The sequence below is a fragment of the Hippopotamus amphibius genome, chromosome 4, assembly GCF_030028045.1.
Source record: "Hippopotamus amphibius kiboko isolate mHipAmp2 chromosome 4, mHipAmp2.hap2, whole genome shotgun sequence".
NCBI classification, from domain to species: Eukaryota; Metazoa; Chordata; class Mammalia; order Artiodactyla; family Hippopotamidae; genus Hippopotamus; species Hippopotamus amphibius.
This window is the reverse complement of record NC_080189.1, coordinates 128244629-128268029: the sequence shown is the minus strand read 5'-3', so window position 1 is coordinate 128268029 and position 23401 is coordinate 128244629. Positions and strand designations below refer to the sequence as shown.

The 23401-nt window shown below is 44.5% G+C and overlaps 1 protein-coding gene across 2 annotated transcripts in view; it reads left to right on the top strand.

Moving 5' to 3' along the window:
- The window catches only part of FRMD4A (FERM domain containing 4A), a 450104-nt gene that overhangs the window by 124328 nt on the left and 302375 nt on the right, over positions 1–23401 (top strand). The window contains exon 1 of one of the 2 annotated variants that reach the window (XM_057731240.1): positions 353–501. The exons of the other annotated variant lie outside the window; for it this stretch is intronic. Coding sequence (XP_057587223.1) covers positions 409–501 — 93 coding nt within the window. The 5' untranslated portion in view covers positions 353–408. Of the gene's footprint in view, positions 1–352; positions 502–23401 lie in introns of those variants that run through there. 2 annotated transcript variants of the gene reach the window in all.

Sequence of the window (23401 nt, the reverse complement as noted above, 5' to 3'; positions counted from 1 at the left end):
ACAACTGGCCTGGTTACTGTCTGGAGCCGCGAGAAGCAAAGTTGACATTTCTGGCTCACTCTCCCCAAAAGCATCACTTGCTCATTCCTGGGACATGCAGACTCTGGGAGGAACTGACAGGCGGGGGCAGACAGGAGGGAGCTGGGCTGAGCTGTGGGAGGCGCACTGAAGTTGCAGAACTTGGGCTTTTTTTCTTCTTCCCCACCCCCCACCTCCCGACACACCACATCTTGACTCATACGGTCAAAAGAAAAAAAACTCTTTCAGTTATTTGATATTTGGGAAACCTCCAGGAGACCATAACTTAGTTTTGAGGACACCTCCATCTCTCCCTTTGCTGGGAACACAGACACACACACACACACACACACTCACTCACACAGTCACACTCACCCACGGCTCTACACCATGGTGGTTCAGGCTGCAGTGGCTCCGAATAGATCCCAGAGACTTTTACTGAAGATTCCTTATGGATCTCTGAGAAGACGCAGCGTGGAGAGGGTAAGCGACCTGGCGGGCTGTTTGTTTTTCACCGGAGCAGTTGCTCCAAAGAAAGGGAGAGGTTTCTTTTCATTGTACATAGCATCCCTTCTGGTAGTCATGTTTTCTTGAAAGATTCAAATGCATGCGACTGAAGAATACTATGGCATATGTAATTCTTTTTCTTAGTAGAGAATGATGAGAAATTTGAAACGGATGTTGGCCAGCTGTGCATGGGGATGGGGGCTGTTGGAGATGAAATATAAGAGAAAAGATTGAGGTAGGTACTGCCCTCTGGAAAGAGTAGGGCGATGAGAGTGCTCCTTGAGAAGAGCTTCGGGCTGCAAAACCTGTTTTCCTCTCCATTTAGAGAAGCAGATTCACTGTTGCAGCGGGGCTGCAAATTTCCTCTCCTCTGCTGGGCGACAGTGTCTTCAAAGGAGGTGATGGTGACAAGGAGCTGAGATGCTTTGAGGGTTTAAATGATGCACCTGGTTGATTAAAATCCCCTCTGTTGTTTAGTTGTTGTTGTTCCAAATACCTTGCCATCATTTGGGTTTGTTTGTTTTTTTTAATATTATGTATTTGGGCTCTGTTAATTTTCTGAAAGCATGCTTACTTTACGGTAGTGCCTGGCAGAGAAGATGCTGTAAAACAATAACAGGGATTTTTCCTTCTCTGGAGGAACTAATGTTGTTTGGGGGATGACGGTAGTTACTGTAAATCTGCCCGTCCTCGGGATGTTGGGGTCATTCAAGCCGGGACAGTGCCTGTACCCACACAGGGGTGAAATGGTTTGGGGGTCTCAGAAACCCCCAGAGCCCCTGTTTGCATCACAGCAGGCCTGTCCGTGGGCTGTGGATGTCTCCTTAGACGTTTTAAGTTACAGTGTAATCTAAAATCAAAACGGCAAAAACACCACAAACCGCTCTCGTGATAGGTAATCGACACGCCACATCTTATAAAGGGGAACAGCATTTAATGCAAGTGACTTTTTTTGGTTTGCATACTGTCTACTCAGTGATTTTTTTTAATTTAAGAAAAATATGTTTCAAGTTTTAAAAGTACGAGGGACTATCTAGACTTCCAGGTGGGGTTGATTTCCTGACTTTTGATGAGTTACATTTTATTCTGCCATTTGAGTAATAATGAAAAACACTTCACATCCTATTCTGACTGTATGTAGGTCTTTCTTTGGAGACATATTTCTTGGGCTGCATATCAGGGTCATCAACTTAAGTGTATTCAGTGCCTAAAGCATGTTCCCTTTTATACCAGGAGCTTTAGGGTATAGGACCAACTGTTAGAGCAAAATGCACAAATTGATCATTATATTTACAAACGTAGCTTATCTTGAGCGTGATTTTAGGTTCTGGCGAAAATTTTTTGACCTGTATGGTAACTAAGTTTATATAATATGTTCTGTTCACAAAAACTAACATGGAAATGTGAGTTGCCCGCACTGGAGTTGTACCACATGACAAAACTGAGGAGAGCATTATCCTGCACATACGCACAAAAAAGTCCATAGTAACCTATTTCACCATGAGAATCTCCAGATGGACATTTAATAAATCATCTATGTTTCATAAATCCAGATGTATGCAGGTACCATTTCTGTTATTCGTTTAAGAAAAACTGACAATATATATGAACACAGTGTCATATGTAAAACCTGTCTGTTGTCGTATGTGCTGGTGTACACTGACATTCAAGACACAGACCTATGTCCTGCCCTTGGGCACACACCAGTGTCGCCTGGGCCTTAGGAGTCTGATCTGAAATCTCTGGTGCCCTTAGGAGAAGCACGTCCATCACTGGGGCATCAAATATCCTATCAATCTCCATCGCCGGCTGTGACGTGGGGAGGGGGGCTGGGACACCATTACTCGCCAGAAGAGCCCCCTTGCATTCCTATGAGTCTACCCTCTCACCCTCCACCACAGGGGAAAGTGAGACTAATTGGAATATATGATGTCATGTCGATTTCAATTGGATATTTTATGCCATGGCTGGTTTTATGACCTTTCAGAATCAGAACCATCTATTTATATAAAAGGGGGGCAGGAAAGGTGAGAAATGGCATCTGCTTTCAGGGCGGACACTGAGAACGAGCGGCTCTTTTCTTGGGACTCCCTGAATTAAAAGCAGCGACAGCTTTCTCGGTTACATCTGTAGCCTAGAGGGTGCCAGACGTCTGAGTGATTGCTATGGTCACATGATAGTTAATGACGGTAAGACCTCCCGTTTCTGTAACACCTTTGCCCTAATGCACTTTCTTATCTGTTACCTCCCTTTACGACTGTGGGTTGCTACCGAGGCACAGAGAGTGACGATTGTTACCCTTGTCCTGTACGAACAGGGAAACCAAGGCATGTGGAGGTTTAATCTTCTGGCCGGGGACATACAGTCAAACACAGAGCAGGACCTCAATCTAGAGACCTGGTATCTTACACCCCTGCCATTGAGCCTGTGTTTCATCACCTTTGCTCCCTGGGGGAGCTTCGACATTGCAGCCTGGCCCTGAGAAATGGGTTTTACCCAAATTGTCACGAGTACTTCACAGGAAAGGAAACTTACCAAAGGCAGAGATACTGACAACCAAAGAGAAGAACTCATGACCTAGTTCACTGACAGTCACGGGCCCTTACACGTCCGGGATTAAACAATGCCTTCCGTTTTCCACCTGCCCAGAAGTTGCGTTGAAAAACCAGAAATGCACCTTTCTAACTCTGCTACTTAGACAGCCATCAAATCCTGATTCCAAAAACACTCAGACTGGGAGACCAAGCCTCGTGTGTTTTCACAGACGACCGTCAACCAACCCATCACCATGCTAGGCAGGGCAGAAAAAGACATCTAAGATGCCGTTTGGTAACATAGGAGAGATTAGGGATCTGAGATTTATATAAAGGAAACAGTTATAAGTCAATACAATAGGGCTCTAATCCAGCTACAAAGAAGTAATGAAGATGATTCAGGTGCAACAGGAAGCAGCCAGGTGGGCTGGAAAGGGTGGGGCTTGCAGCCACACTCTCCCAAGAAACAAGAGCCTCGCTACCTACTAATCGTGTGACTTTGGCAGTGACTGGGGCTTTCTCAGCCTGGTTTATTCATCTGCACTATTTGCCCTTGAGGACAGTTGTTAAGGATTAGAGGTGATGTATGTAAGACCCTATCGTGATACCCGGCATGTAGAAAGGAGACAATCATTAATGATGGGCATATTTTTAACCTTATTATATTGAAGTAGAGTTGATTTGCAGTATTGTGTTAATTTCTGCTGTAGAGCAAAGTGACTTAGATATTCTTTTTCATAATCTTTTCCATTATGGTTTATCACAGGATATTGAATATGGTTCTCTGTGCTATACAGTAGGACCTTGCTGTTTATCCATTTTATACATAATAGTTTGCATCTGCTCATCCCAAACTCCCAATCCTTCCCTCTCCCACCCCCTTCCGCCTTGGCTACCACAAGCCTGTCCTCTATGTCTCTGAGTCTGTTTCTGTTTCCTAGATAAGTTCATTTGTATCATACTTTAGATTCCACATATAAGTGGTATCATATAGTATGTGTCTTTCTCTTTCTGACTTACTTCGCTTAGTCTGATAATCTCTAGGTCCATCCATGTTGCTATAAATGGCATTATTTCATTCTTCTTGATGGCTGAGTAGTATTCCATTGCATGTATATACCACATCTTCTTCATCCATTCATCTGTCGATGGACATTTAGATTGTTTCCATATCTTGACTATTGTAAATAGTGCTGCTATGACCGTAGGGGTGCATATATCTTTTCAAATTATAATTTTGTCCAGATATATACCCAGGAGTGGGATAGCTGGATCATATATTTGTTCTATTTTTAATCTTTTGAGGAACCTCCATATTGTTTTCCACAATGGCTGCACCAATTTACTTTCGATGGGCATATTTTTGAAGTTTGCATTTTGAGTAGACGAACACTTGGCTTCTATTATTAATAACCAATAGCCTTTTACACACATTCTTAGTCACACTTACTGTCACCCAGAGAGGTCCTTTAAAGGATATTCACCCACTAAAGCCAAAACAGAAGTCTTTCCTGGTGATAACTTCCCTTGGACTCCCAATTTTATGTAAAACATGAAAAACAGAGTGTTTCAAATTTATTACATGCCAGTGCCAAATAAGTGAACTTACTCAAGCCCAGATACTTTAACAGGGCCTTTTCCTTCTAGCGCTGAAAAGGTAAAAATGAACTTCATGGAAAATTCTAATGGATGTAAGAACATTATATAAATGAGTTAAGGAAAGAGCAAATGTGGACCTTTTTGGGGGGACTTTGCTTTGGAGATGGAGGGAATGTTTTTATTAAACATCTATGACCCTACAGTCTGAGGAAATGGTTTCATGTTGGAGATTGCCTTTATAGGTCCCAAACCTACAAATAGATGGCTGAGCTGTATGTGGCCGGTGCATATTGTTTCAGTGTGTGTGTTTATTAAGGATGCTCATCTCCCCACTGATTTATCCTCTCTGTCATCCAGACCCACACGTCCTAGGGTGGGCTGGAGATCTCCCTTCTCTTGAGTGTTTCACTCCCTCAAATGCAATATCTTCAAAGTGGAATTCATCATCTCACCCATAATCCTGTTCTGCTTCCTCTAACACTACCTGCCACTTAAATACCCAAACGAGAACCCAGGCATCTTCCCTGCCTCCTCGCTTTCCTTGGGGTCCCCCATCTGATCAGCCACCGTGTGCTGCCAGTTCTAGCCCCAGAATCTCTCACATCTGACTCCTCCCCATTTCCTGGTTCAGGCCTCCATCATCTTCCACTTGTCTACTTAAAATCCCTGCCTCAAGATAAGCACAAATGTCTAATTATAAGGCCCTTCATAGTCAGGAAGCTGCTCCCCTCTCCAGCCTGGTCTCTCCCATCCCTTACCCTGGGTATTGTACAATCCAACCATACTGAACACAGTTCAGTCTGCAGTTCCTCCAAACTACCGCACTCTCCCTGGCCGCAGGGCCTTTGCATGTGCTTTTGTAGGCTTGACACACACTGCCTCCTCCCTCCACCTCTTTAACTCCCTATTCACACCCTTCAGCCTAAAGATAACATCCTGTGGGAAGCCTCTCTAGGTACTCCATCACTCCCCAAGTGTGAATAACTGCTGTTCCTTCCTTTGGGTTCTCAGAGCTCTCTGTATCTCCCTGACAATAGCACAAGTGACACTGCATTGAATCTGCCTGTTGCCCACCTACTTCCTTCACATCTACCCTCCCCATGATGACAGGCTCCTTAAGGACAGGGAACACATCTCCCTGGTTCCTAACCGGAGGGCAATAAATATTCACTAGGCAAGAGATTGAATGAAATCTGAAATTTGCTAGAAACTTCCCTCAGGGAGAAAACTTGGGGAAAGGATCAAAATGAGGACACAAACAGAAACAGCCTCATGTCTTATGTTAAATGACCACCTGCCCCATTTTTGCAGGTGGAAAATGTGTCCATGCTTAGATTTAATACAAACTGAGGAGACAAATGCTTTTCTCCTCTTTATTCTGAAATCTAAGACCAAAGAACGTATCTTGAAGGAGAACAATGTATGTGTGTGAGCAACAGATCAGACTCATTATATGTCTCTTCACAGAGTACTAGGAGTTGGACTTTTTTATTGAAAAAAATAAATGAGAAGCATTCTCTTTTACCACAATTATTTAAGTATCTAAGTAAAAGTGTTGTTGGGTTTTATTGTTTCTTTTCTTTTCTTTTTTTTTTCTGTCCTGGAAAGACTGAAATGGTGTGGTATTTCTGGAGCAGTATTTTTAACACAGTATAAATTAAATCCTTTTGCACCCACATTATTCATTATTTGACGTGTTATTCCAGGTTGACGTACGGCCCGTCTATTATTTTGCAAACCATTACATTATCACAGCTGCTAAGCTGCATAACTTAGGAATTCAGAATACAACAGAGTCTCTGTCGTGGAGCGTGTGGTGCTTACATTCTGAATGTATTCATGCAGGGAAGTGTAAGACTTTACCGAAAACACATACAGCAGACGGCTTTTAGTGGATATTTATTACCATGGAAAGCAGACAGCCAAGAAACGGTTCAGACAGATCAGTGTATTTATTCACACATATTATTATCCAACCCCCTCATCCTGCATAGGTTTTGTTCTTTCTATAAATATACACCTCTCTGGAGGAGAAAGAACATGAACTATATCAGGAACTCCAATTCTCGGGTTCACGGGCTGCATTGAAGGCCACGTTCCCCACATTGGTTAGTCTCGGGCAATTTTAAGTGACCCAACTTGGTGCACCAACATTTACTTTACTTCTCGCAGCAGCTCGCGTCAAGTTAAACCAGTGACTTCTCATTTTGGCCAGAATGAGATGGCGTAATGGAAAGGCTGTCCCTCTACTGGGTACCACTCCAGGGTTCTCATTCCTCAGGCTGGTGGGGAAAGCAGGACCCCCAAGAAGCCTCACCACTCTGCCCCAAACTACAGCTCTCAAGTTCAGCTTGAAGTCAGGCGATGGTCTCCCTCTTTAGACTACTCATTCCCAGGTCCTGAATCCTTTTCCTTAATGTCTTGGGTCAAATGCCATCACTCATCCTAACGCAGTGCTTCTCAACCTTGGCTTCACTCTGGAAGCACCTGAGACGCTTTAAAAATCCCAACACCCAAGCTGCACCCCAAACAGACAAATATCAGCATCTCTGGAGAAGGGACCCAGGCTTCATCAGTAGTTAAGCCCCCAGGTGATTCTACTGTGTAGCCACATTGAGAACCACAGTCACAAGGTGAGATTATTGCCAAGATGTGTTGTCTGGGCAAGATGCTAGCATAAAGAAATTAGCTAGTTCCTGTGCTTTCTGGTGTCTTCACATAAAAAGGAAATAAATGAGTTGACCATGTTGGATTTTTAGTCAAGAGCGTCATTCTCAGTAGGAGAAGAAACTTCATCTCTTGGAAAGTTGTAGTCATACACCTGGGACACCCTATGAAGTGCCCAACACTTTGAGGTCACTTTCTGGATAATTGAACCCAGCCTTCTGAAATCATAGAGGCTAGTACCGTGCAGGACTTCCTTTTACATGATCAGAAACACCCAATGCAGCTACTCTGGCAAAGTTCCTCTCCACTGGAGCAGGGACAAAGTCCCTTCAGGGTGTATTTCAACCCACCACCTTGCAGCCATGTTTATAAAATCAATCCTGTATCCTCAGGACACTCTCTATAGGTATTTTGAAAGAAGATCTCTTATAAATTGCTCTAGCAGTGTGACCACTATCCACCTGTGTAATATAAGAGTTTCTTTGAACACGTAGTTGAAAACAATCCACTTTTATTTGTATTGATCTATCAATGCGCCTCTGAGAACAAAAGCATCTTATGTGTAGGAAACAACATAGAAGAAACTCTGCCATGATCTATGTTTTCTAATCTGGGAGGGGATGAACCACATCTGTGGATTTTTCATTCTTTTTTCTCTTCCCTTCCTGGTCATTCGATAGCTAATTGCTTCAAAGGGCTTGATCAGTTTTTCTACTAAGTCCCAGCGCCTAGAGCAAGTGCCTGGCACGTATAGAGCATGAATACACATTCGTTGAATGAATGTGAATAGATGAAGAAAAAGAATGTTTTTGTGGTCATAAACTCAAACAGAATTGTCACTCAAAGAATAGGGTTGCAAAGTTTCTGCCTTTCTTATGCAGATAAATATTTGTGTCATTACCAGTTCTAACATAGTGACTCAATTTAGGATGCTAGGTCTTCTTGGTAGAGCACTTGCTCATGAAAAACTTCTTGTTCTACTCAATACTCTAATTACCTATATGAGAGAAGAATCTGAAAAAGAGTGAGGGGCAAAAAGAAAAACTTCTTGAAACCTTACTACACAATTAACCCTTCTGAGTGTGTGGGCAGCCCTCTTCCTTCCCAGTCAGAATCTGTGTGTATATTTCAAGGTAGTCCATAAATATTCCCCTGATCAGTTTCCTCCACTGCCTGCTGACTTTTCTCAAACATGCCAAGGTCACATTTCCACGTGGATAGATTGCTTCCAAATGGTCCTTCCAATCCCTCTATTGGAACATTAATCAGGAAAACCAGTAAGGCTTTTAGAAGTATATTAATCATTTCTGGAAAATGTGGTTCAAGTTCAAGCAAACAAAATCAGTCTCAGAATATAAATACCCCAGGGAATTTAATATCTAGGACCCAACACTCTATTATTAATTCTATAGATTTTTATTTCATACCTACTACATGCCAGGCAGTGTTCTAGGCCCAGGGGATGTAGCAAAGTCTCTGCTTTCATGTCACGGTGGGTTCTCCTTGTCCACTGACATGGAACCTGCAGATACAGAAGGCTGATGTACTGTGTACTAGGCCATTTTATACAGGAGACTGGAGCATCCGTGGATTTGGGTCTCTGTGAGGGTCTTGGAACTAATCCCCCAGGGATGACTGTAATTGGTGATAAAGCCTCTAGGGAAATATGTAGCAGCATAAGGAGTGAGGAGAGATGGGTATCTTGCATTTTCTATAATGTAGCTCTCTGGTAAGGTGGTGGTGGAGAAGAGGCATGAAGAAGTAAGGGAGCAGGGCATGCAGCCCTCTGGGGAGAGAACACACATGTACACAGGTGTGATGCAAGAGCACACGTGAAGGATTTGAGGAGTAAAGTGGGGTGGGCTGGGGGGTACGCAGTCAGGAGCAGCAGACAGGGAAGTGTTAGGAGCCCAGATGACAGAGGGCTATGTGGGCTATGATAAGGACTTTGGGGTTTTATTCTGAGCCAGACAGAAGGAGATCAGTGGTTTGGGGACAGAGGATGTCCTCAGCTGACATGTTTTAAAGGAGTCCCTGCAGCTACTAGGCTGATAGGGAACCTGACGTGGAAGCAGGTGACTCATTAGGTCATGAGTGTAAGAATCTTGATGAGAGATGCTGACTATGAAGGTGAGACGTGAACGGATTCTGGATTTATCTACAATGTAGGGTTGACAGGATTGGCTGATGGGCTGGATGATAGACAATGGGGAATCAAGAAGGCATCCCAAGCAGCTGGAGAGTGGAGTTGCCACTAAGATGGGAAACACTGCAGGACCAGCTGGGGGTGTTGACCGCAGGAGCTGGGAGATGAGGGCTTCTATTTGGCTGTGTTAAACTCGATATGATGTTTAAAAATGCAAATGGAGGGCATTAAAAACACGTTTAGTGTTTAGGTGAGAGCCTGGACAGGAGATATAAATGTGGACAGTAATCCGGAGGATGATAGAGCTGGCTTATCCCAGGCTCTGAAGAGCTGACTGTACATCTCTTCCCAACTCCACATTCAGTGACCACACGTGGGCAGCTTGAAATGGGCCACGGTGGGAGAATTTACACCATGGAAATTGGCAAACATTACAAATCAGGGCTTTTTTTCTGGGGAGTCAATGGTTGAATACTTCCCAATACACCCTTGGAGGATGGTTCTTACAGCCACAACATTAGGTGATGTCACCTGGGTGGTGGCCCAAGGAAGTATCAGAGGACTTGGCATATCAGCTTAAAGGTCAGTTCCAGGAGGAGGAACCAGCAAAGAACACAAATAAGGTGCATCCAGTGAGGTGCAAAGAGAATTGAAGAGAAATTCTCAGAAGGGAATGTTGGACTGTTCAGTGCTACTGATAGTCAAGTATGATAAGGCCTAGGGAATCATTTAACTGCAGTGTTATCAAAAAGCTTGTGTGCAAACTGTGTGCATCGAATCACCCGGATGTTCTCTAAACCCATAGATGCATGGTCTCCACCCCAGACACACTGCATCTGAACCTCTGAGGGTTATAACATGGACTGAAGTTTGAGAAACAGTACCGGAAGCATAACTTTCCAGAAAAAGAAGGGGGGGGGGGGCGTGCACCAGTGAGGTAGAGAAAAGAGCACAGCAGAAGGAGGGGGAAATAATGGAGACAGGAAAGGGGAGAACTTTTGGGACAATTCTTACTTAACCTGAGGTCAGTCCTGGCGTGAGCAAGCAGAGACCAGCGTGAGGAATAATGGGGGACGTTATGAAAACCAAGGCCAGTAGCGAATCTTCCTCCCTACAGCATCCTAGAAACTCAGTGCTCCTGTTTTAAACAGCCGCCCTCAACTTAAACCACTATGTCAGAAAAATAGAACTGCAATCAGTCCCTCTAGAGCTAGTCCAGGCAAAAACAAAACAAAGCAAAACAAAACAAAACAAAACAAAACAAAACGGCAAGAGAGAAGATGAAAGACAGATTCCAACATCTTACATTGATCACTGCGTCAAAAGCCAGCACCCCACCACTCAGCCTTGCTTTCCTAAGATCTCTGTGAGGAAACTCTCTTTTCTTTTGCTTTGTTTTGTTCTGTTTCGCTTCTGAAAATGTTTTAAAAATGGCTTGCTGCTATCATGTGTCAGAGCTTCATAACCCAGCCAAGTCCCAGAATAGACTGAGAAAGTATAATTTAGGGCTGAGCCAGCTACCAAATGCCTGAAATGAGCAGGTCCTGATTTGAACCTTGAATGTTGGAGTTTAGACCTATTCTGTAAAAGCAAATGGATTTGGATTGAACTGGAAGAAATCATGTCTTTGACATCAGGCTCTGTCTCAATGAGTCTTCATGGTGTTTCTTATAGAAGAAAATCTCACTCTTATCTGCCGTTTGGGCTGAAGGAAGGTAACAGCCGTTAGCAATGTGAACATAGCCCTTTATGTAGATCCTGTCAATCAAAGGGTTTCTATCTGGGACAACTGAGAATATCCACCCAGTTAGCACATGCATATTTCCCCTCCCCACCCTCCTTCATCTTCCTTTCAGGAACATCACATTTGAACTGGTGAAAGGGAGGCTTTAAAGGCAGACGTGTTGTGAGTCCCTCCCATGATTCCAGGCTGATGTTGGGGAATTAGGCCGTTTCATTTCCCAAGCAGAATCGGGTGTGTCTGGGTGCATATATAACAGGGCCCCACGCAGGCATTATAACTCAGGTGCGCTCAGCCCCCAATGCCCCGAGAAAGCTCCTCTTCTGCACTTGTGCCTGACACCCTTGCCTTGCACTACTGTGGTGCACAGCCAAGTCCATCCACATAGGCAGCAATGCGGGCGCCAGATTCTAGAATCCTTTTCATTAAGATGTCAACCTAAGGGAAGAATGAGGAAAGGGAACCACAGCCCGCCGCAATCCCGCTGGGTCCCAGCTCTGGGTTTTCAAGCATCAGAGCATTCTGGGAGAGGAGCTACTAAAGAAAGAAACAAAACATCCTCTGGAAACACACAAGGGGCACCCATTGATTTGGAATCAGAAGCAGAGAATGATATGCTCACACCAGGGCCTCCGCTAGCAGCTCTGCGCACCTCCTAAGGGCCACACCGAAGGAGCAGGAGCCAGGATCCCCAGGCCACACAGCATCCCATTCCATCAGCTGCGGGCGGGGGTGGGGTGGAGGCGAACACCAACATCCTGCAGCGTTTGGCTTGGCCTCAGAGTCCGTTCCTAAGCATCTTAATAGTCCTTATTTCGAGCACAGTCCCTGGACGTGTGTTCTGAGGTCCCCTCCAAAGAGCCCAGCAGCAAACAAAAGTATCTTCGGGACTCTGTGACTTCCTTTTTCCTTCAGTCACATGGCCTTAAGGTGGCATGAGAGAAACATGTATCGTGTGTCTTAGAATAGGGCCTGTGCAGGGCGAGACTTTTCTTGCTCCTTTGGAGACTCACCCATCAGAAACTGGCTGTTTTCAAGAGTTTATATCTATCTGTGATGGTACCCTTAGGACTCCATCCCTCATCTTAATCCTGGGCTGCCTCTCTTCATGCTGGTCACCCTATAAAATAGGGCCCCACACAGGCATTATAACTCAGATGCTTACAGGAGTAAGGCAGGTCAAATACATGGAGGTCAAGAAGGAAAGTGGTACCTTGCAAACTGGAGATCTCGTATCTTAGCAAACGACCAGCTGGTACTCAGCTTTGCCACAGAGAAACTGGGGCTGGTGTTCCTGGATCTTCTGATTTTTCAAAGGAAAATCTTTGTGCAATCTTCTCATAAGTAAGAATATATATGTGTGTGTGTGTGAGAAAGAGATGAAATATCTCAATTTTTATATGCTGGCAACAAATCCAAGCTTAAAGAAAAACACTGCGTGCCAAAGAAAGCCTGTTTACAGGCTACATTTGGCCCACGAGATGCCAGTTTTCAACTTCTACAATAAAATGAGCACCATCCCACCCCACATATCTATGTATTCTGCCTTCCCTGTCTTGAATATCATAAAAAGAGACATCGTGATACAAAAAAATGAATCTTGGAATAGATTCTCAGGCCCTCTAGCTGGCGTCATAATCCTACTGCTAAATCAGAATTTAAAAAAGAAAAAAGCAGCTCTTCAGATAGATCAAATGCAAAGTTTAAAATACATTGAAATAAATTGAATGCGTGTCTTCCAGCTATAGGAAATAGGAAGACAGCATCCTGTTTATTGAGAGCATGGTTTTATTACCTAGTAAGAGGAATAGATCTTAAGAAGCTACTGAACCTACGATCTAATTATGACCTGTGGGTCATAATTAGTGTCAGCCCATTCTTTTGCTTTTGGCAAATGTTCTCCAGTATCAAAGTGAACCGTATCGATCAATTTCATCCAATGAGGCAATCGCTCCATCACATTGAGGTTTACTTTGCTGCTAACTCATATTTACAGACCAGCAGTGTGTGGTCTTACCCCAAACCAGACATTGCACAAGAGCCAAAATGAGCCTCTTTTATGATCCAGGTGGTTGGCCAGTAAGAGCGGAACTACAATTTTTTTTTCATTTTCAATCATCTCTTTCATGCTCCATGGAGGAGAATTCTGGGGTCTCAGCCAAGTCCTTGAGCAAGAACTTGAATGGATTCACAGTTTCTTTTCTGATGAAAGCCTTGGCTTTAACCGTAGGAACTCTCAATCTTACCAGGATGTCAAGGTGGAACGATGCTCCGATGAGGGGACAATAGAAGGCACACTTCTCAACTGTCCCTTCCAAGTGGCAGCTCTCACTTGGACCCACAGCAGACATGTATCTCTTTAATTTTAATCTCAGAATATCTTCATTGCTGCCTCTTGCTGGATGAGGCCACTGTGAATTGCCTGTCTTCCAGCACTTAGCCAAAGGCTTCCTAGGGACACCTGACACCCAAGAGAAGCAGATCAAGGGACGTGGTAGCTATTCATTACTTCAGTCCCTTTATCTTTATGAAGTTAAGTAATCAAATATCAATATACCTGAACCACATATTCTCAGCGGCCTGCTGAGATTCTTTTATTGAGTTAAGGTTTAACTCATCTTCATTAAAGGCTGATGTCCTTTTTTTTTTAAAGACATGCAACACCCCATTCTGGGCCTGAACTTGGGCCAAGAGATCTAGGACTTGGGCAGGACATGGAGTGGGTTGGGAAGGATTTACAATATATAAAACCAAGGCAAGGAATGAGAGTTTGCTGGTGGCAGGAATCCCTAAAACAAACCTCACGGACAGGTTAATGGGTCCTGAGTGTGAAACAGTTGGTTGGAGTTGCAGAAATTTGGAATGACATGGTCGATGGAGACCAGAGAGATTCGAGGAGAAGAAGTAGGTTCAGAGCAAAGGTAGGAGGAAGAGTGGAGGCATCACTTGAACCACTTACAGAGCCAAGGGCATGTCTGAGTATAGCCCGGGCTGTGGACAGGCAGAGAGAGTAAGGTACCACCATGCTTAGAAATCCAACAGAAGAAACATCTGTAAAAATGCTTCTGAGGCTCTTTCAAAATGACAGAAATAATGTTTCTTATGTTATTCAGGATTCCTTCTATGAAGTCCATCCTGTTCATTCCTTTTGGAGCTAATAAGCATGTGATTCTGCTTGATTACCTTTTTAACCTTTGCCACCAGGAAGCTCAGAGCTAAAAGTGGGGTCCAACTTACTTGTTCTAGCTGCCTTTTCACATGATCTCATCCTTTTAACTCATTTTTGTTCTTTCCTTTGTCTCTATTTTACGTTGTCCTTAATTTCCTGGTTTGCCTTATATTCCAGGTATACAGTTGACTCCTGAATGATGCAGGGGTTGGAGGTGCCAACTCTGGGCACAGTGGAAAAGCCACGTGTGAGTTACAGTCAGTCATCCGAATCTGTGGTTCCTTTCTGTTCACAATGCCGCCGTATCTAAGATTCCACATCTGTGGACGCCACCACCCACAGATTGTGTAGTACTGTAGTATGACTACTGAAAAATATCCACACGTAAGGGGGCCCACACAGTTGAGACCTGTATGGTTTGAAGGGTCTGCTGTATATTTATGTGCATATATTTTGCTCCCTGCCACGCAGCATGGAGTCCTATAACTTTCTCTTCTGTTTGGGTTAGCTTCTGTAAGGGAAACCAACACAGTGGGAACAGAGTCAACTGGGAGCAGAAAACAGAACAAAGCCTACTGCTTCCCTTCTCTTGGCAGAGCTAATGATCCCAACAGGTGTATCCAAGATGCTGCCAGGTAAGCCGAGCCCTGGGAACTTCGTGCCCTGAACAAGGCAGAGCTTTTTCCCAGAAGGAAATGAACTCATTTGGAATGTTCAGCCCTGAAAAACAAAGCCCCTCCTTTTCACCCCCTTTGTGTGCTATGTGGTCTCAGCGACGGAGTGCAGCTCCTTGGTGGCAGTTTGGAGGGATGCCCTGCGGAAGGTCAGAGAATATGCTCAAGATGGTATCCCCAGGGGAGGGGCAGAGGGGCACATCCTCATTCTGAATCTCTGTGTATGACGCCCACCTTCCATACAGGCTGCAGCTCTGCCTGAGGGTGGCTTTTCGGTACAGTGCTTACGCGCTGTGCTGAGGGCCGAAAGAGAGGTGTTTCTGCTTTTAAGTTCCCACCCGGTTTCTGGAAGCCTCCGTTTTGTCCTTTTCACCCTCTGCTTCTTTTTTCTTTTCCTTTCTAAATTTTGCTGTCAGCGTGCTCTGCTGTAAACGATCAGATGTACAAATAACAATAGCTTCCTGGGAAACCTTTGCTGCTGCAGGCACTGGGTCAGTGCCAAGCAGAGGAGGAAAGCCCAGAACACAGTTTCAGGGAAATCGTAGCATTCAGATCACAGTTTCGGCAGAATTGTTTGATTTCCATGAGGGATGCTGGTTCAGAATCCACCGCGAAACCTGACTCCAGTATCTCCTCTTTGGGGTGTGGGGGGGGGGGGACTTTGAGCCCCACCCCCTGTTACCTTGGCTTTCTTGTTTTATTTGCTTAATGTTGAAGAACAGTTCATTACCAGAATCTAGTCTCTGATCTTGGCATTCATGGGAACAAAGATGAAAACAAAAGCTGGGAAGCGATGAGGCTTCAATGGTCAGGTTTACTCCAATAGGAAGAAATAACACATGCCAAATGCTGGCTCCTGTACAGAGCAGGTTTCTGAGAATTTCTGACCCTGAGATATAAGGTGTCACTGTCCTGGGCTTGTCCACCTTGCCAGGGTATTGGAAAGCCCATTGCTCAGCTAAGCGTCAAGGAAGCAAGATCTTGCTCCCTGATGGCTGAGACATCCGGCCAAGAAGCTCTGGCAAAGGAAGGTCTCCTGAGTGCACTTCCTTCCATCCTGCAGTGAATTAACTGGGTCAGCCGGGGTCAAGGAGCAAATATCAAGTGACACATTTTCCTCCCTCCTTCCCTAGTACATCCCCTGACATGGCCCCCAGGGAGAGAGGGGACGGAAATGCAAGGACCGGATGGTCACGCCAGGCCAGGCCCCTCAGAAAGGAGAGGAAAGCATCCACTTCTGTGGTCTTTCAGGCACCATGTCCTCTTCTCCCCCCTCCTCCCTCTGCAGATTGATCTCAGATCTCCAAGAAAACGACCAAGAGCAAATTCAGACAGAAAGGCAGTTGCTGAGACGCATGAGACTTTGACCTGTTAGACAACAATGTAAAGTACATTTATTCAGTGAGCTCCTACATTGCGCTTTACTTTACAGATATTTTCTCCTTTAACCCCCAGACAGTCCTGTGAGGCAGGCTTTCTGTGCATCCACACTTTACAGAATCGGAAGACAGAGCAGAGAGATGAAGTCATTCGCCCAGGGTCCCACAGCCACCAGCACTGGCAGATGCAGGGTTTGAACCCAGGCAGGGCCTCTCCTGAGGGAATCTGATTGGGGTCTAAACTGGAAGGAGACTCTTGGGGCCTGAGCATCTGAGAAGTGTCCTCCGGGGAGGAATGAGGGTTGCTAGATTTGGCAAATGAAGATACAGATGCCCAGTTAAATTTGAATTTCAGATAAACAGCAGACAAATAGTGCTTTAGTGGAAGTCTGCCTCACGTTGTTTTTCTGAAATTCAAATTTAACGGAGTGTCCCAGATTTTGTCTGGCAGCTCTGACTATAGGACCACTTTCATTTCTCTCTTTGTCTTGTCTTTCTCTCGTATTAAATATGCTATTTGCTTGCCCTCTTTGATTTCTCCTGTGTCCTTTTGAGCTTCTGCACATAATCTTGCTTCAAAATCACTTGTTAGCAATGATCTAATATTGCTTGAGTACCCATAATATGCCGGGGCTTAGATGTTGTTCAGGAAGTGGTGGCCTGTGCCCTCTGGGACAGTAGGTGTTAGGTTACAAGCACTGGGCATCTTTGCTTCCCCCAGAGAAGTAGATGTAACTGCTGATGGGGGTGGGAGGTACCACTAGAGGGCCAAGAAGCCTTAGATAACTCACCCCTGACTCAACCAGAGGAATTCCGCTTCTAAGATATTTATGTTTCCACCTACAGTTTCATTTGGGCAAAGATCTCCAGTTATAGAAGATCACTGTTCTAGGCTGTTCTGCTCTAAAACAGTGCTTCTCTAACATCAGTGGATGAAGGGATCATCTGAGGATCTTGTCAAATTCAGATTCTGATTCAGCAGGTCTGGGGCAGGGCCTGGGAACCTGCATTTCTAATAAGCTCCCAAAATCGCACTGATGCACTAACGTGTCCACAGAGGACACTTTCAGTAGCTCATGTCCTAACTGATGCATGTGGACATAGATTTTTTTCCCCATCTTTGTTTCACATATCATCTATCTGTCCTCTGTCAATCTCTATCTATCTCTATGTCTGTCTATCCATCTATCAATCTATCATCTTTACCATGACTATTTTATACAAACGTTTGAGTAAGATCAGTGTGAATGTCACTGACCCATTTTTTCTATTATACCATTTATTGATGATGGAATTACACTGGAAAACAATCCCAACAAAAGAACCATCTTGAATAGAGTTGTTTTCTAAGTAAAACATTGCTTTGAAACATAACATGTAAGAGACACAACTATGTCATCAGGGAAGCCCTTGGTTTTGTGTAGACATCTCAGCTGGGTCTCTCATAAATTCTACTCTACAGCACATCCACAAATTGGGGTGTGTGTGTGTGTGTGTGTGTGTGTGTGTGTGTGTAATACCTGAATGAGGAACCATATTTTAGCCAGGCTTCTTGGAATAGATTTGCTCACGTTGAGATTCTAGAAAGAAAGGGGTTATTTTTGGTAGACAGGTTACTGACATTCACACTGATCTTGGCCACTCAGCCAGCAATGAAATCCCCAAAGTGCCAGGGGGTCATAAGAGAGAAAGAAAGGGACACAGCACATTGAGCTGCTCCTTTCCTTGGATATGTGGGTTCTTAAATATCTAGTTCAATCTGAAATAGTCTATCCTGCCTTGATGTCCGATCAAGGTCAAAGGAATCTGCTATGAGAATTTTATATTTGCCAAATTTGGAAGTCCAACAGACCTGAAACAGTTCTGGGTCTTAAAAAGTCTTTAACCCTTGCATGATCACATGGGAATCTTTACGGGTTCTTCTTAATCCTAAGAAGTCCTCTGCACAGATTAAAGGCAGATCATGGTTCATATATATGAAGGAGATCATTTCCATTTCCCTCTCGGTTTTGTACAAATATTAAATAAAATAATTAGGCCTGAGACACCAGCCCTGGCCTATTGTCAGATCAGATTTTTTTTTCACTCCTATCACATCTCAAATGTACTTGTTTCTGTCAGATGTCTTGCTCTTCCTTTTAACAAATAAAATGAAGTGTTTATTTTTCAGCCACAGATGATATCAAGGGCTCCTGCCTCTGTGTGATGTAAATTTTTTCCCTCTTCCTTTTTTCCCTCTTCCTTTACAGCTGTGTCCTAGTTAATTGTAGGTGGGGAGCAAATTCTGAAATCGTTAGACCTTCTGCTTTGCTTGGAAATCTCACTCCGTGAAACCGGTGAAATTGTAGGATGTCCTCCTTAATAACAGGAAGTCAGGTTTCGAGATCAGCAACATTTGTGTCCTTTGTGCATTGAGATAAAGAAGAGTGTTTCGCCTGCAGTTTCCTCGTTGTCAAGGGAGAGGGGAGAGAGGAGAGAGGAGATAGAGAATGAAAATGACCCAAAGATGAGTCACTCATTTCTACAACAAGAGTCTAAATGCTCTTTGTTGACAGCAGATTGTAACCTCTGAAATGTTCTGCCTTCCCGGCCACAGGGACAAAGGAGTGAGTGATTCAGGCTCTCGGTTTGGCCGCTTCATGCCTGCCTTTGGGGAACTCAAGTCCTGAAATATCACATCATTAAGAAACCGTTTTAATTTAGAAATAAATGCACATTCCTAAGAGGTTTTTCAAGTCAACGAGCAGGTCCTCATGGTGGGAAGAAAAATTGGATTTCTTTTAACAAAATATTTCTTTTTAACTACTGAATTATTTTTCAGGAGGTCAGGGGGTGGGATGCACAAGGAATAGTTGGGTAGAAGGTCCTTAAGTGTTGACTTTCCATTCCGTGTTTGGGGAAAGGATCATTCACTAGGCCCTACCATGATACTCAGATGTAAATGGCACCTTTTTCAAAAGGGTGTCCAAGAATGAAATTGTAAACAGTAAAAACTGTGACTGACTCACTTCCATTTTTCTCCATCGCCCTAAGTCCAGGAATCAAGGAGTGTCATGGGCCTAGATCGGTGGCTCTCGGAAAGTGTAATCCCAGGGCTAGAGTTTCAGTCTCACCTGGGAACACATTAGAAACTCAAATGCCCAGGCCTATACCTGATCACTGTGGGGTGAGGCCTGGAGGTCTGTGTTTGAACACATCTATCTTCCGGGTGACTCTAAAACACAAGCTAAAGAGTGAGAACACTGCCATGGGCTCTTAGATAACATCAGGAGTTAAAGGACCTCATCTTCAAGACACAGAGACCTCAGTGTTGGTCTACGGCCGCAGTTCTTTTCCATGGCTGTGTGTTAGGATGACTGGTCTGTTTTTTAAGAGTAGCAATACCAGCTCCCTCCCCCAGACCCATAATATCAGAATCCCTAGGGATGGGGCCCAGGTAGAAGCATTTCATAAAAGCTTCCTGTCTGATTCTAATGGGCCAGCCAGGGTTGGCAACCAGCGGTCCATGGGAAAGGAGGGACCAGGTGAGGGAGGGTCGCTAACTTGGCTGAAGTGCCGATGCCTGGGGAGAGGGGGCCGCAATCCGTAGAGCAGGATCCAGGCAGGCCCTGCAAGCTTGACATTCTAGGCAAGGGAGATGTCCAGAGCCACTGGCGGTGTCACTGTGATCAGTGGCCACAGCAGGGGTGGAGGAGTTTCCTTTGGAGCCACTTGGTGGTTGTCAGACCCCACCTTGCTAGCGCTTCCCAGGTACGGATGTGAAAGCTGCCAACACCTCATTCCTAAGTCGGCACAGGTCAAGTGTGGCCGAGTTCCAGGAAGCCGATCAGTACGAGCAGGAAGGGTCTACCGGCTCTGCAGCCTGGTCTCCAATGGCGTAGGTGGTGCCAGGGACCCTCACGTTTCCAAGGGGTAGCTGTTTTCCCCCTAAACCCAGCCCAAACCAGTGGGCTCGTGCCCTTGACTCTAATCTGTGTCTGCTTTCCCTCGGAGGCTGGAGCCTGTTGTGGCTGCAGTCTTGCAAACCCTGCTCTAGCTGGAGGCCCTGCTTCAGGTCAGAAAGGATCCCAGTCTGTTTCCTGCATCTTTCCACATCCTGATGCTGAGTCGAACTCAAACCCACCACCAGAAGCCAAGCAATGTTCAGGGTAATTTAAATAGGGTCACAGCCTCAATCAGCCTGAAGCCACTAACCCCCAAAACACCCTAGGCCAGTGCAGTCTGCTCAGAGGGCACCACCCATTCCCACCTTCCTTTTCTTGCCCTTGACCTTCTACAGGAGGAACCGGCCCACCTCACGGCTAAGGCCCCATGGGTCAGGTGAGCACCGTGGTCCATGCTGAGTGTCCAGGAGGAGGGAACTGTGCGGGCCACGCCAGGTGCCACCTGCTCTGGGCTTCAGAGCTGGACTCTGGTTCCAACCTGGGAACAAGAACGCAAGTCAAGCAGACGTAGTAAAGGTCAGGGCAGATGAGGCAGGTACATGCAAAGTAGCACCGGTTCACCTGAGGGCCACCTGAGCAGAGCCCATTTACATAAACAGGTCCCAGGCTGCCTCAGGAACAGCCCAGGAACAGGACAGAGCAGAAGCAGTAGGTGAAAAAGATCACTATCTAAGGGTATGTCAGTTTGTTTAAAAATTAAACATAGAATCACCAGATGATCCAGCAATTCCATTTCTGGCTATAAGCCCAAAAGAAATGAAAGCAGAGACTCAGATATTTGTACACTCATGTTCGCAGCAGCATTATTTTTTATTTATTTTTTTGTTGAGGTATAGTTTACAATCTTGTATTAGTTTCAAGTGTACAGTAAAGTGATTCAGCTATATATATGTGTGTATATGTATATGTGTATATATATGTGTATATATGTGTGCCTGTGTGTTCTTTTTCAGATTCTTTTCCATTACAGGTTATTATAAGATATTGAGTATAATCCCCTGTGCTATATAGTAGGTCCTTGTTATTTGCCTATTTTATATCTAGCAGTGTGTATATGTTAATCCCAAAGTCCTAATTTCTCTCTCGCCCGGCCCCCTACTATCCCCTTTGGTAACTATACATTTGTTTTCAATGTCTGTGTCTATTTCTGTTCTATAAATAAGTTCATTTGTATCATTATTTTTATATTCCACATATAAGTGATATCATATGGTATTTGTCTTTGTCTGACTTACTTCACTTATTAAGAATCTCTAGATCCATCCATGTTGCTGCAAATGACATTATTTCATTCTTTTTTATGATGGCTGAGTAGTATTCCATTGTGTGTGTGTGTACGTATATATGCACCACATCTTCTTTATCCATTTGTCTGTCAGTGGACATTTAGGTTGCTTCCATGTTGTAGCACCATTATTCACAAAAGCCACAAGGTAGAAGCAACCCAAGTGTCCATCAACAGATGAAGGGTTAAACAAAATGTGGTATACACATACAGTGGAGTATTACTCAGCCTTAAAAAGAAAGCGAATTCTAACACAGGCTACAACATGGATGAACTTTGAACACATTATGCTAAATGAAATAAGCCCAGTCAGGAAAGAACAAACACTGTGTGATTCCACTTGCATGAGGTACCTAGAATAGGCAAATTCAGAGAGACAGAAAGTAGAATGGTGGTTGCCAGGGGCCAGGAAGAATTGTATGATAGGCACAGAATTTCAGTTTTGCATTCTAGTGGTGGGTGATGGTGAGGATTGTGCAATAGTGTGAATGTACTTAATACCACTGAACGCTTGAAAATGGTTAAAATCGTAAATTTTATGTTTATGTATATTTACAACATTTTTTTTAAAAGATCAACATCTGTAACCCAGAGGGTTGGAGGGTGTGAAGCCCAGCAGGTAAATGCTTCCATGCCTCACACAGGGAATGAGGAGGGGGTCGTCATCCTGGTTTGGGCTCTGAACACACGTTCAACTTCATGAAATCCCTGCCACATAGGCTGCTCTGTTTTTCCCATTTTGAAATCCAGCCTGAGTTTTGGTGAAGGAGGTAGAGTGTTCCCTCGAGAGAGTGCCTCAGGCCACTTGATTGTGGCCAAACTCACGAAGGAGATCTCAGACCTGCCCATTACTGGTGCTTAATTAACGAGAAGCCTGCTCCCAGCTGTGGTACAATGAGGCTGTCGTCCTGGGTTTATTGAGACACGAACAGAAGGCACTTAGCTCCTAAGCATCTCCTCACAGCCAAAGCTTAAATCATCACCTTTGTTTCTGCATCGAGGGAAAAATAACCAATCCCTGGATCCTATTTCCTCCCTCTCTCGTGGAAATTTACCTCAAATTATACCACATAGAGACTTCTTTTGAAAAAAGGGGGAAATTCATTGTATTTTCCATAACAAATCAAACAATAATTTCTCAGCTAGTTTTCCTTATAGATTTTCAGATGCTTTCATGGCCTGTGTGGGTATAATTATATTTTTTCTCTTGCATCATTAAAGGGCATTACATTTCTTTCCATTGCCTGTTTCCCTGGCCTTTGCAATTTTAGGGTTGCCAATTGAGGCAAAGGACCTGTTGCAAATTAGGAGACACAGTGAGTCTTGAGTTAAGTACATGTTTCACTTACACAGGCCACTTGGCCCCCTTCAGAAATTGGGATGACATAGGAGAAATCTAAATAAAGGGAATTTTAGATGGCTGATATGGATACCTGTTGCAGCCTTACTTCCCCCTCATCTATCCATTTGTATTTTGGTGGGTCCCAACTCACCTGCTTCTATCTGCAGGTCATCCCACTAGGAGCTTGACCACTGCTGTAAAGGGAAGGATGTGAAATCCCCTGGCACAGGCAGATGGAGGAGGGTCTGGCCAGTCGTGCTTTCCCTCCAGCCTTACATCCCGATGTGAACCCCTGGCTTGTCTTTTCTTATATCTTTCAGTCTGTTTGCTCTCAGCCCACCTAGTTTCCTGTCTTCTGGTCGACCTGAAGTCTAAATTCACTGTTCACAGGCAGTT